The 14073-nt window shown below is 39.9% G+C and overlaps 1 protein-coding gene across 6 annotated transcripts in view; it reads right to left on the reverse strand.

The window, feature by feature from the left end:
• Nucleotides 1–14073, reverse strand: part of DNM3 (dynamin 3) — a 535138-nt gene that overhangs the window by 241576 nt on the left and 279489 nt on the right. For all 6 annotated transcript variants that reach the window (XM_045982937.1, XM_045982938.1, XM_045982935.1 and 3 more), the window contains one exon: nt 9526–9639. In XM_045982937.1, coding sequence (XP_045838893.1) covers nt 9526–9639 — 114 coding nt within the window. The remainder of the gene's footprint in view (nt 1–9525; nt 9640–14073) is intronic.

Genomic DNA, 14073 nt, shown 5'->3' on the forward strand with positions numbered 1-14073 from the left:
CTGATATACAGTAAATTGGAATCGAAGCTTCGACAGTCCCAAGTGTCCTGATACACAAAGACTTATTACTTTGTCACTGTTTAATTACGAAGAGAGGACACTCCACTTCTAAAGGTGAAATTACCAGGCCAACGTATTCACTTGGAACACATGCTCCCATTCACTGGAAACCTTGAAACTCTTGAAATGTTTGGGGAATGTGATTATTTTCAAAAAGAGCAAGAAAAGGGATCAATGGTAACACAATGTATATTTTACCATATCTCTTGAGGAAATGTCAAAAGTTCAGTTTATACACTGTGAACTGGGGAGAAATGATCAGAGCTAGCTTGTGTATATGAACACTTACACACTGATGGGTAAAAAAGGTGAGATAAAATTAGACAACGGTCAACTTTGATTTGGTTCACTAAAATGTTTTAACTTCAGTATTTAAAATTAATTTCATTTTCTTGAGATTGTGATTGAAACTTCAAAAACGTAGCACAGGAGTACATTAAAATTTTCTGGTTTCTTCAAAACTTAATTAAATATTTCAAATATATAGTTTGGACTAAAAAACTTTTTATTCAGCTCATTTTTAAAATGAAAGGTTTAGTCTTAAGGCTAAAAATCCCACGAGGTTAAAAATTTCTAGGATTTGGGGCTATTTTACTAGACCTGATGTTATAGTTTCTTTAAAAAAAAGAAAAAAGAGAGATTGGGCACAACCGCGAAGTAAAAATATAATTAAGGCTAAATTCTTGCGTTTAACAATCTGGCCTTAGGAAATCGGGCCCTGCAAAAATATACTTCTGCAAAACACACTGAAGCTTCTTCCCTTAAATGAAAGTCCCATGACTGGCAAAGAGAGTACTAAACAATAGTTCACAAAACATAAAATATAAACAGGAAGGTGATACAAAAATGTCTCCTGAAATATTTACATAGTACTGCCCAGTGTTCAATGTTTTCTATAACCCGCAGCAACTGTCAACAGAAGTCCACATCTGGCTTGTTCTACAGGACCCTGCGAGGCAGTCCCAGCACAGTACCTGAGACCTCTCTGGGTGACACGATAGCAGGTCAGGACGTAAAGACTGTTCTACCCCAGCAGACTCCAAAGGGAAAGCGAGGCCAGCAGATCACCCTTAAGGGAGCCACTCCAGGAAAAACCACTTCAAATAGTACTCCCGTAAATTGTGAGGTTAACATTTTGGTTTTACCTTTTTTTCACTTCGCTCTCAAAAACTGCCTGGAAGAATATTATACATATTTAAGTTCATTAAATGAAGCACATTTTAAAATTTTGCTCTTCTGGTAAAGAATAATATTGTTTTTCCAGAATAAACTTTTGAGTGGGACAAAAAAATACTTTTAGGGGAGTGGTTTGGGCCTATTGAGTACTTTTCATAAATTTGAAATAGTTTTTGCCACTATGGGTTGTTGCACATATTTGTCAAAGTTGTAAGTCTTTGGATAACACCAGAACGTGGAAATGTTTGTATGAAATAATCCTACATTAAAAAGCACAACATATATTATGCATGTGAAAAAACACAACTACAGTCATGAAGAATTTTAAGTAACATAAACGTTTTAAAGTTCAATATTTATTGGGACTTCTTTGTTTGGCAAAAAACATCTAAGTTTTGGCTGACTAAAACAACTCACGAGGAGAGTAAATAATGTTCACAGGGTCCATGCTAAGCGCCTCGTCACAGGGAGCACGGGGACCGAGCAGGGAAGAGGCAGACTGGGGAAAGTATAAGTGAAACCGGAAAGAGCTGAAGATTTCTCGGACGTCTTGGTCCCACAGCTTGGCCATTCAGGGGGAGAGCTGCCATTTTGTTTTCTAGGACTTAAGTTACATTTGTCATCTGACACAGCTACCTAATAAAAACAGTACTACGGAAACATCCCTATAAGGGAATTATATAATCTCCTTATCGAGCTATCCAAATACTTCAACCCACAAAAATGAGGCCTGTAACTTTTTAAGAGTCCAAGGAATGTCCTTCTTTCAACGCAGACTTCGGATTTTCTTCAATAGTCTAAGGTTAGTACATTTTCATTGGGAGCACTTCTGTTAAATTATGCTTCTTGCCTGTAAGCAAGTATTCCATAATGATTCTGATCTTCACGTTGGATGATTTAAATAGAATAAATATTCGCTGTATGCTACCATTATACGTAAACCAGCAATCCCCTTCAGTGATTTTTAACCATCATTCATATGTTTCTCACTGCTATTAAGAAAAATGAGGCTTTTTTCTCCCTTTATCAGAATATCCTATTCTTCTAAAATTCATGTTTTATACATATTTTAAATAAAAGTCATCCTTTTCTTCCAGATCTGATTTAAAGTATTAATATAAAACTATATAAGCTCCAAGCCCTTTTTGAAATGAAAGTTTCTATTTTAATTCTACACCTGCCCTTTTCTAAATCCTAAGACTTGTACAAAATGTATTTAGAGTGTGTTAAAATAACATTAGGGAATTTATTTTCTGCTTCAATGATCTTCAGTCCAAGAAGCTATAGTCAGAGGAAAAAATTAAAAACCGTTAACCTTCAATAACGAAAATTAAGAAAATTTTAAGACAATCTACCTCAAATTATAAGTTTACTCTGTAATGAAATAATTTGGCTTAGGTACCGGAGGCAAGAGGACATCAGGAATTATTAGGTTGCATTTATTTACTTGCTCAATCACATCTTCACTCAACCGATATTTACACCTGAAGTGCCACGTTCACTGGTGGTAGAACAACGAATACGTCCATGGCTCCTGGTCTCAAGAGGCTTACAATGTAGCAGGAACACTCTGTCTCTACATATTACGTGCGATGAGTTGTCAATTTTCACCACCTGAAATAACCTCTTAAATCCATCCACTTCTATTTCCATCAACCCACCCAGCCCAAGCTATTATTATCTCTTACACAGCCCATGGCCAACCTTCCTATCAATTCCCCAACTCAGTTCTGTGCTCCTTCAATCCGTTCTTTACAAGGCAACCCAAAGGATCTGGAAAAAAAAAATTCAGATCTTATTATGTGACTTTCCAGCTTAAAAACTTCCAAGGCTTCTCATCATTCTTAAGGTCAAAATCCTTCCTCTTTATATAGAGAGTTTTTTTCTCTCTGTACTCTCTTTGGCCTTAATTCAGTTTCTTCAACTCATTAGGCTCAGTCTTGTTGCAAGATGTTACCATAAGCCTCTGACCACCCAACTCAAAGTCCCGCTCAGGCTGTGATCCCCGTCCCCGGTGCTCTTCAACTCAAACACATCCCTGGATTTATTCTCTTCATAGTTTGTAATCGGCACCTAATAGGTTTTCCTGCTTGTTTGTACCATTTCTTTCTGCGTAAATATCCTTCATGAGGGCAGGTACCATGAATTCCTTGCTAACTGCTTTATCCTTAGTGACCACGGTAGTGTCAGCTATGTAGTTGTTCAGAAAATACTGTTGGGAAATGTTTGGTCAGTTAAGAGCATAGCACCAGTGCTTAGCAGCGGCTAAATTATTCTCTCGCAGTCTCAGTCTTCATCTCTAAAATGGGGAATGTCAATAAAACGCTTCACTCAGGGCCTGGGAAACTACAAATACTCAATCAATGTTCACTTTTATGATGACAACGATCATCGCTAAGGTTACCGTTCGGACAGGAAGCTGGCCTTCAGGACTGCGGGCAGGTGGGAGGATGAGTGAAATTCTAGTGATGGACACAGGGACTGTCGAAATAGGGAGCACGTGGCTGGCCGGAGTCCGCCTGGTTTGGTTGAGCACTTTGGCCAGCTGGAGTGCGCGAAAGGAAGGCAGGAGCCAAGGCAGGGCTAGATGCTGAGAATAGCTGAATGGTGGGTCAACTGAGTGAGAAGAACCTCGAGTCTGGTGTGATCCAGATTAACAGCATTGAGGGAAGAAACAGGAGGGGAGAGAGAAAGAGAAGCTGACATCCGGTCGGTGGGCTGGGCCGGCGCCAGGCTAGAGCTGCTGCTGACTCACCCAGCCAAGCGGGGTGTCTGGGGATAAAACCACTGTACGGAGCGCATGTAATATTCTATTTGAGGTTGTTTGAATGGCTGTATTGCTTCCCCAAATCCTTGGTGACGTACTAAAAATATCCTTATGTTATTATTTTGATAGAAATCAAAGGATCTATAAGATCAACCATCAAATATAAGGGAACATATGCACAAGCCCGTATGTCCAAACTCTGTCCTCGCCCCCATAAACAGATCCTCCTAGACTTGGGGCACACATACGGGCAGAATGAAACTAGGAAAAGGCCTATCAACCCCCTAGAAAAGAGCGCAGGGCCATTTGCACAGGGAATTTCCGAGTCTCGTATACTAGAGCATGATCCAGAAGGTCAGCCACGTTGGGGCAAACCCCCTCGGTGATTAGTTATAAACTGTCTAACCCTGTAAGAAGACGGTTTATTTCTTTTTGTGTTACAGAAAGTCCCAGTCTTCAATGTAATATAGATTAATTATGCCTCCTGTAACCACTCTGTATTAAAAAGACTCTTTGAAGATAACGTGCAGGGGAAAAAAACACTGCCTGAGACACAGGTGGAAACTTCTCTTTTAAACTCATCTACGAGTAACATTACAGGTAATATTATCATCGTTTAGAGTAATGGTTCAAGAAGTGCAGTGCACAGGCGCTGAAGGGTTTACGCGTCCGTCTACAATTCAAGGCTGGGCTAGATAGAGCTGTTCAGAATAGGGAGAAAGCAGGAAAAATGCTGGGGACTTACACTACAGTCATGCTAACTCGAGCTTAAAATTATTACAGTGTTATCATGCTACTGCATGATATAAACATGATAAAAATGATACAAAAATGACAATTTTGTATTACAGCCTCCAATTCTTGGCTGAGGGGGTACGAGAACCCCGAGTGGAGGGGGAAGTGGTATGGCAAGTCTCACTGAAGGAATGGGATCCGAGTTCCCTCTTGAAGAGTCTGACCTTCACCATTCTCTATTTAAAAAAACAAAACAAAACCCACCCAGATACTGTATATCCAATCTCACGACATGAAATGACAAAAAACTGGAAATGAGAAGACATGTGAGTCAAAGAATGGCTTTTCAGTGGGAGGGCACAGTTGTTACTTGCCATGGCAACCATGAATATATAAATGTGATGCCTAAAAGTTTATAGGAGCACTTAATTATATATGATTTCTTAGAGTCCTAGACTATCTCTTGGAGGGGATTTGGTCAGCAAAGGTCCCCATTCAACAAGCCGAAAAGGAAAGAAGTGAGGCCCAGAGAAGACTGAGTTGTTCCAGTGCTGGCATTTGTCATAGCAAACCCCCATAGCTCGCCGTTCTCACCGCACCACGCGTATGGTCTACAGGGTCTTTTGTTTGATTAATGTCATCCTGGAAAACAGTTCAAGCTATTGTTCTTCAATCTCAGATTTCAGAAGTCATTTATATTTATTACAGACTTAATAAGTTACATAAAATCGTATCTATTCATATGACATAATATGCTCTTTATTCAGCAGCCCGTTAGATAGAATGAAAATATACCAACCTAATTACACAGGAAAGAAGGAAGATGGCAGAACACAGATAAAATACGATAATCCTCTATGAAAATTTGCATATAAATTTGTCACCGAACAAATGAATGAAAATGTAACAATGATACTTACTGTGTCACACTGGCTTGACTAAGACAAATGATCCCGTAACAGGATCTCCAAGGATGGAGATGCCGATGCATGTATTAGACAGATACCATGGGAACAAAGGACAAGCACTTAATTTAACAACAAATTGCCTCCAAACGTTGAGTTAGAATTGAGGCTTATTTTCACAAAGGAATAGTCTAAATTGGGGGGTTTTGAGGTTACCCACAGAAGCATGGTCAGGCCACATGTACTTGAACTATAGCAGTAAGACCTTTATGGCATCTCACTAGCATTTAAAACGTTGCTGCTAAAAGATGGGAGTTTAGAGTACGAATTCAATGGGCCAGAGACTCATCACTGCTTCCGAGCCCTACCCTCTGATGTTTCTTCTTGACCTCCTTTCCCCACGTCCTCCCTTCTGGCCTCTGCTCCCAGTCAACACTACTATTGGTTGAACACTAGCAGAAACGAGGAACAGTACCGTACCCTCCCTCCCGACTGGACAGCAAGCTCAAAGGTGGTCTGCTGTTGCAGCAAACTCGGGCAAGAGAAACAGAGCGGAGCAGAGGAGGACAGTGGCGGTGGCCAAGGAATGATGAAGTGGGAATGAAAGCGGATGGCCCCAGTGGAAAAGGGCTCTTCCCCGGCAACAAACAATTTGAAGATAGGGGTCATTTGTGAGTCAGGCATTAATATTTTGAGAACTTCTAGCTTGTTTCTGGAGCACAGCTCTAATGAGAAACAGTAGCTAAGAGCTGCAGTGTGGCTGTATGTGGCCCATCAGTCTGCTACCCTGCACTAAGAGCTCTCAAGCCACCCAGGATAAGCCACCACCTTCTCTTATCTGGACCACAGCTACAGTGTCCCCGCGGGTCTCCCTTCTTCCATTCCTGCCACTGCCCTCCTTCCACACACTCATTCCTTCCCACGCATCACGCCCACCCAGCAGCCAAAGTGATCTTTCTAGAACATAAATCCAATCATGTCCCATCCTGTTGGAACAAGCCAATGGTTTTCAGTCATCCCTTGAAATAAAATCCAAATGATTGGCTGGAGCCCGATCAGCCCCCGCCCGCTGGTACCTCTGATTTTATCTCCTACCTCTCTCCCCCGTGCTCTCACATTTCAGCCGCCAGAGCCTTGCTGACTCCTGGCCTGGGTGGTGGTGGTGGCGGAGGGGGGCAGGGGTGTTTATACTATGGTTCTCTCTACCTGGAATGTTCTTCAACAAAATCTCCTACCCAGCTCATCATTCCAGCCTCTGCTCCGACATTTGTTACCCCAAACATCCAATCTAAAGATTCTTCCCCAATCACTTCCCCCTTTTTTTTTAAAAGGTTTTATTCATTTATTTATTTATTTGGCAGAGATCACAACAAGTAGGCAGAGAAGCAGGTGGGAGGTGGGAGGAGGAAGCAGGCTCCCGCTGAGCAGAGAGCCCCATGCAGGGCTCGATCCCAGGACCCTGGGACCATGACCTGAGCCGAAGACAGATGCTTTAACCCACTGAGCCACGCAGATGCCCTGTGCCCCCATCACTTTCTAGGTCACCACCCAATTTATTTTTTTCAGAGCACTTAATATCTGATATTATCTTATTAGTCTCTTTGTTAGTTCCACAGAACAACAAATTTGTCATTTTTTTTCTTGAAATGGTCTAAACTAAGCAAACAACCCTCTCTTAAACTTCTAAATCACTCCACTGTATTTCAAGGGTCATTCCTATATAACCCGTCCATGCCCAAACACCCTCTACACATATACGTCAATATAGTGGTCTCCAGCACTCAGTTAATATTATAACCGCACACGTTTATTTTCCATTTGTTATAATCAAGTGCTCATGAGGGTGCTTCAGCCACAGAAATTTAATACCTCTGGTATTAAAATTTCCAAACTTTTTTTGTAAAAAGTTATCTTGAGTTTACAGAGGACAGGAAGGGATAACCAGTGATCACAAGGTTACCAAGCCCTCAAGCCTCCTTCCTTCCCTATAGAGGGCATCGTGAGCCTTCCCATGGCCCTCTTTCAGGGCCCACACAGCCGGACAAGAGAATCCCAAAGCCATATTCCAACAGCAGCAGCTAATCCTATTGTCTTCAGAGCCCCTGATAATAATATCCAGGAAAAGATAATAACAAAATGCCTGGAACTTGTCTTAACAAATCCTCTGTGGGATGAGGCCGACTTTGACAACTCTAGCATCTCTAGGATTCTTGCCTCCACTTGTGATTGAAGACATAAGCTCTGGAGCCAGATGGCCTGAGTTTGAATTTCTGCTTAAATCCTCACAAACACCAAATAGTCTGCAATAAGGGAATCTGAGAAAGGACTTTTCAAAAGTTGGGTTTTATTGTTTGTTTAGTTTACTTCTCTGAAAAAATGGGGATTGTAATAGCACTTATCCTTAGGGTTCTAATGTAGATTGAATGAGTTAATTAGTCTATATAAAACACTAGCTATTATTACTATGAATCCTCAACAAAATCCTTTGCTTTCCCTAGAATAGCTGATAAAGACCCCCATACAGAAATGATCCTCTAAATCCTTGGAAACGACCTATATCTAAGAGAAGATCTCTTAAGGCAAATGAACACAGAAGAAGGTACTTAACTGATTTTTTGTCTAGGGAGGCATCTCAGAGCCCCTGAAGCTATGGTGTTTAAACACTGGACCTTCCCACATGACAGGGATTTCAGAGCAGCCAGCACAGGAAAGAAGCCATTGCTAATCCTCAAACCCTCACAACAACCAAGTCCACATTTGACGGAAGTCAGCGAAATACAGGACATAAAAATTTTTCAAAAGCATTTGTATTGAAGTCTTCTTTGCACATTTCTGTAAGATTTTATTTCTCTTACTGAAGAAAATGTGGTGATCATCAACTGACCATCTGACTAACACACTATTGTGCACCAAGCACTTGGGAAACAGAAATACCTATAGAAGACATGAAACGGTAACTCCAACAACCAACAAAGGCAACTTGTAGTGCTTTCAAAAAAAATAATCAAGCCAGGGTTGGAAGGATTTTTAACTCTGAAAATCATGCCCTTTAGAGCCAAATAAAATTGAGACAATCTCACCTGTAAATAGCTTTGAGATCATGAGGTATTCTCATCTAATGTTTGTATACCATGTTATAAGCACAAGAACTACTCAGGTCAGACCAGAGGTATTAAAATTTCCAAAACACAGTTAATTTCTTCCATGATTTCCCAAATAGCAGTATCATTTTATAGCACTCTAAGCACTCCCAAAGACGGATTCAAATTTTTGTGCTTTTACACCTAATCAGATTGAAATGCGTAGTAAGTCATAGGCCCCAAATTATTAACATTTAACATGAACCAGAACAGCATTATTATCATAATTCTTGCTTTCACATAGCAAATTTTCGAAGAACACAACATTTGTATAAATTCGCTTGAGGACTATATGATTTGGACATTTTCAAAAGCCTGCCATTTGAGAGAGACATTACAGCAACAATCCCAAAATTCTTCGTTAAAGTTGCATCAGTGCTACTAATTTCATTCTTAAGATGCTCTATATCCTTGGTCTTTCCAACACATTATTTAACGAAGACTGCTTTCCCTCTATTGGTATCTCGCCATTATTACAAAGATGGAAATTTCCAAAAACTGAGTCCTAATTCCACGTCTTCAGGTTAAGAAACATGTGACAATACAAAAGAAATTTAAAAAATTTAAGGGTGATATTATAAAATTAAACATCTATGAGAAAAAAAATCCTAACAAACACCCCTAGCTAAGTCTTACTGAAAGAGAACCACTCATGTCTTGAAATTGTGTATCACAACAATATCAATTAATTTGAAATGAGAAGCACTTTATTAAGAAAACTCTGCCATCCTCCGTGACTTACCTCGTCGTCTTTGTACCAGGACAAGCTCTCAGCAGTAAGGACGAACCAGTACCCCTTAGAGCCTCCTTTCATGATGCCGATGTTGCTGATGGTTAACCAGCCCTTGCGAATCACCTGTGATAGAGCACAGATTGGCAGAGATGCTTAGTTTCACGTGAGCCAATGGAGAGCACAGGTCTTGCACCAAGGGAAGTTAAAAACAAGGTATAAATCACAGTAAGGACGATACTGTTTCCCCAAAGCCCAACTTCTATTAAGCTACTCAAGATAATTTATCTTCCCAAGCTCCAGATCACCAGAGGGAAATCTGGACCCATAAGTGGATGATGGAAGCAAGACAACTGAAATGGACAGGAATTAAGCGAGGCCCGCAGTACTGAGGCTATTTATGGCATTTTGCTGCTACAATTAAGACACATTTAGTTGATTGGATGAATAATAAACTCTCCATGCCCACTGCCTCTTCGGCTTCCTGCGCACTGGTCCATTTGTTTGCCTCATTTGCATCTCGTTATTGTTTCCACAAGAGGCTGGCCACCAAATGGTGAAAAGAAGAAACTCAAGTCAATCAATTAAGCTCACAGCCCTGAATAAAACTGAATGAGGGCGAAAGCTGAAACCATGAGTGAAAATTTAAAGTTTGGATCTTCTTAATGATCTAGATTTATCCATCTACTTCTGGCTGTTACTCGTTGTGCTAACAGATATGCAGCATCCTCATGAAAATGTTTAAATGTTAAAACATTAGTAACTCGGATTATAGCTTTGATAGAAATTATTTGTCAATGGCATTTAAGTGAAAATCTATTTTTTTCCTAGTTGCAAAGCTAAATTCAGTTTTTCCACGTGGCATAGTCTACCTTCTCCCCTACGCTAGATAATTTTTGTCATAGCACCCAAAATTAAATACTGTCTAGAATTACAGAATACTGTCCTAAATACTAAAAATCATCCTGTACCTAAAGTGCTCAATATCCTAGAGATCCTGAATTAAAAAAAAAAAAATTACTGGATGACTAATGCATGTCAGATTCTAAATAAAGATGAAATACCCAAATAATTTGATTTTTATAAAATATTGATAGTAATTTTGCCTCCTGAAGAAGAAACGTCAATCCTAGGGAATATTGTGAAATGAGCCAAAGTTGTTTTACTGATCTTCAAGACTCTCCACATCCCCAGGCCCTGCCACCCTGGACTCCCTGTTTCAACTTTTCCCAGGTGTCCACTCTCCTTTACAGTGCTCTTTAACTCCTGTAGGCCTCCATATAGAACCTCACTCTATCCCTACGGCCGTTCTCTCAGTTGTTCGAAATTACTCCATCCTCTTCCTCTCTACTTTAGAAAGAAGGAAACCACACTTCTCGGCGTGTGCTTTCTTTCTATCAGCTATATCATCATCAGTGTGGTCTGTTCTAAAAATACAGATTCTTGGACCATCACCCATTCAAATGAATCACAATATGTACACGTGAAACCCAGAAATCTATAAACAGCGTCCAAGGTGATCATCATCCATACTGAAGCTTGATGGCCACTGCGTGTACACATACACGCAAAACTTCACTCTGCTAGAGCAAGTAACCTCATCCAATCTCTAGTAAGAAGCAAGTGGACACTTCGTTTCACACTAACACTGTTATCGACCCCATGAGCTTCTTACAAATAGCATACTAATCACAGTGCTAAAATGAAAGTACAGTGATTTTATCCTGTATCTTTGGAGGCAAGGACGTCCCCCAAATACTCCATAAAGTGCAATGAGCAAATCACCATTTCATTCTCTGGTAGAACAGTCTGGCGCCAACAAAGAGAGCCATTAATGTAGTTCGATGAACATTTCTAAAGAATCTATCATATGTCAAGATGAAAAAAGCCTGATGATGCCATAATCCCTGCCTTCATGAATCTCATATTTTTGTGAGGAAAATAAAAAAAATATAATTTCAGTCTAACAGCGTAATAAGAAATGTATGCCAGGCAAGAAGCACTTGACAAAATTCAGGAAGTTGTCAAAGGCTTTCTTTGAAGAGATGGTACCTCAGAAGAGCCTAGAAGATAAACACAATTAGGTCAAGAAGTAGTTTGTTTAACTATTTGTTTAACTACATGAAGAACAACAAACAAAAGCAAAATATGAAAGAACCACTAAGCACAGAAAATGTGAGATGGGGATGAAGAAGTTGAGGTTGGGGAGGCAGGTGGGGTAAAGTCAGAGTAGATCCGGGCCCATGAGACCCCAAATTTTAGTGACCTCACCCCTCCCAGCAGTACTAAAATAAATTTCAAGTGCACATGTAATTTTATTTTTAAGTTATATAGGACTATTGTGATAATAAATTATGTACATCATATAGAAACATACAGAGAATTTTTGAAGTCTGCATGAAGATAAAATAATTTTTTTTTATTTTGTGGGGGAAAACATTTTATGTCTTATATTTACATTGTACTATTGGCTTCTCAGAGCAAGGATGCTGGCATCCATATGTATATTAAATATTAATAAACCTGAATTTTTATTTTCTAGATAAAAATAAATATAGGAATGTTCTACTATATTCTCCTTTGTTCTACTGGATTTTGCACATTCTGTAAGGCTGAGAAACTAGAATATGCAAGCTACTCCAATAACGCAAATGAGAAATGAGGTATGAACTAAAGCCATGATACAGTAAGGATGAAAATAAATACTTATAGAGAAACACCTAGGAGATAAACTCAACAGAACTAATAACTGGATAAGAGAGAGATTATTAGAGGTAAAGACTCAAGAACTGCACTGGGCAGGAGCCACAAGTCACACAGGGTCACTGGGCCCTACTGAATAGTTTCAATTCTGGCGCCCGGTAAGTGTGAGATGACACCTGGATTTTGAAAAGTTAGTAACCCCCCGCCAAAAGCAAAATACTTCATTAAATGTTTGCAGATTTATCACAGTAATACTATGTTGGATATATTTGGGTAAATTAAAATCAATTTTTAGTAACCATTTCACTGTTTCGTTTTTTCTAATGTGGCTGTCAGAACATTTTAAATTATGTATGTGGTTTACATTATATTTTTACTGAACATTATGTTGTTCTAGAACGATTCTGAAACTCCTGGGGCTACCACCTCAGAAGGAATAAAAGAGCCAAGTCTTGGAAAGTCGGGGAGTTGATGAATTCAGACAAGGCCATGTTGAATTTGAGGTACCCTTGGGAAATACACACAGAAGTGACCCAACCTCTGAAGCAAAATGGCAGCATTAGGACTAGAGATGAAGACTTGTAAGTCGTGTGGGTGTGTGGGTGTGTGTGTGTGTGTGTGTGTGTGTGTGTGTGTGTGTGTTCAGTTAAAACTTTGAGTGAAATAGCAGTGGAATCCAGGGAAATACAAATATTTAGAAGTGGTCAGCAAAGAGCATGAAAAGGAATGGCAGAGAAATTATAGCAATGAGGTCGTGGAAGCCAAAGGCAAGGTGAATTTTAAGGACAGTGTGGTTGGGAGAGTCAAATTCAACACAGACAGGGATGTGGAAAGTGCAATGCAGCCATCATAAGGTCTTCAGCTAGGCCAGCTGTGGTGTGATGGTGGGAGAAGTCAGAGTTTGTTGGGTTGAAAGGTGAAAGGGAAGTAAGAAATGGAGAAAACTGAAAAGAGCTCTAGCCATAGGAAGACAAAAGACAGTTAAAATCAGAATAGACATAGGACGAAAGGAGGCGATGGTGTTGTTGCTGCTATTTGGGGATTTTTTTTTTTTTTTTTTAGTATAGAAAAGAATCGAGTGTATTTATTATTTGAGGAGACATAACAGTACACAGTAAGAGCTTGATGATAGAAGAAAAATGATAGAAGGATAAAGAGATAGGAATGAAGGATAAAGAGCACAGAAAGGGACTATCCTTCAACTGAAATGGAGTGGCCTCATCCTGTGAAGCTGGGGAGGCTGGGCGAGTTAAGGGCAGGGTATGACCTTTGTGAGGAAAAGGGTAGAAAGAGTCGGTAGGGTATATTTGACCTTTCCAATTTACTGCGTCAGAGGAGAGACTAAATGATCTGCAGGAGAGCGAGGGTGAGAAGTTGGAAAGAAGACTTAATGAGAGCACTGGGACCGGCAGTCGCTGAAGGAGGGGGCACTGGGTGGCTCAGTCTGTTAAGCATCTGACCTCTCTTCACACTGTCTCCGTCTCTAAAATAAATAATATCTTAAAAAAAAGAAAAGAGAGCTGGAACATAACAAGAATTAGCAAAAAATGATTGGGAAACACAACACTATGGAACTCCTAGAAAATCATATAGGAGAAAAAATCTAGAAGACTTTGGGTGGAATGACACTTGTCTGATACAGCACCGAAGACACAACTCACGCAAGAAGTTATTGATAAGCCAGACCTCATTAAAGCTTAAAACCTCTGTTCTTCAAAAGACAGTATCAAGAGAATGAGAAGACAAGTCACAGACTGGGACAAAGTATTTGTAAAAGACATAGATGATTAAGGACAGTTATCCAAAACATACAGAGTGCTCTTAAAACTCGATAAGAAAACACACAACCTGATTAAA

Source organism: Meles meles, chromosome 17, assembly GCF_922984935.1.
Source record: "Meles meles chromosome 17, mMelMel3.1 paternal haplotype, whole genome shotgun sequence".
Classification (NCBI taxonomy): Eukaryota; Metazoa; Chordata; class Mammalia; order Carnivora; family Mustelidae; genus Meles; species Meles meles.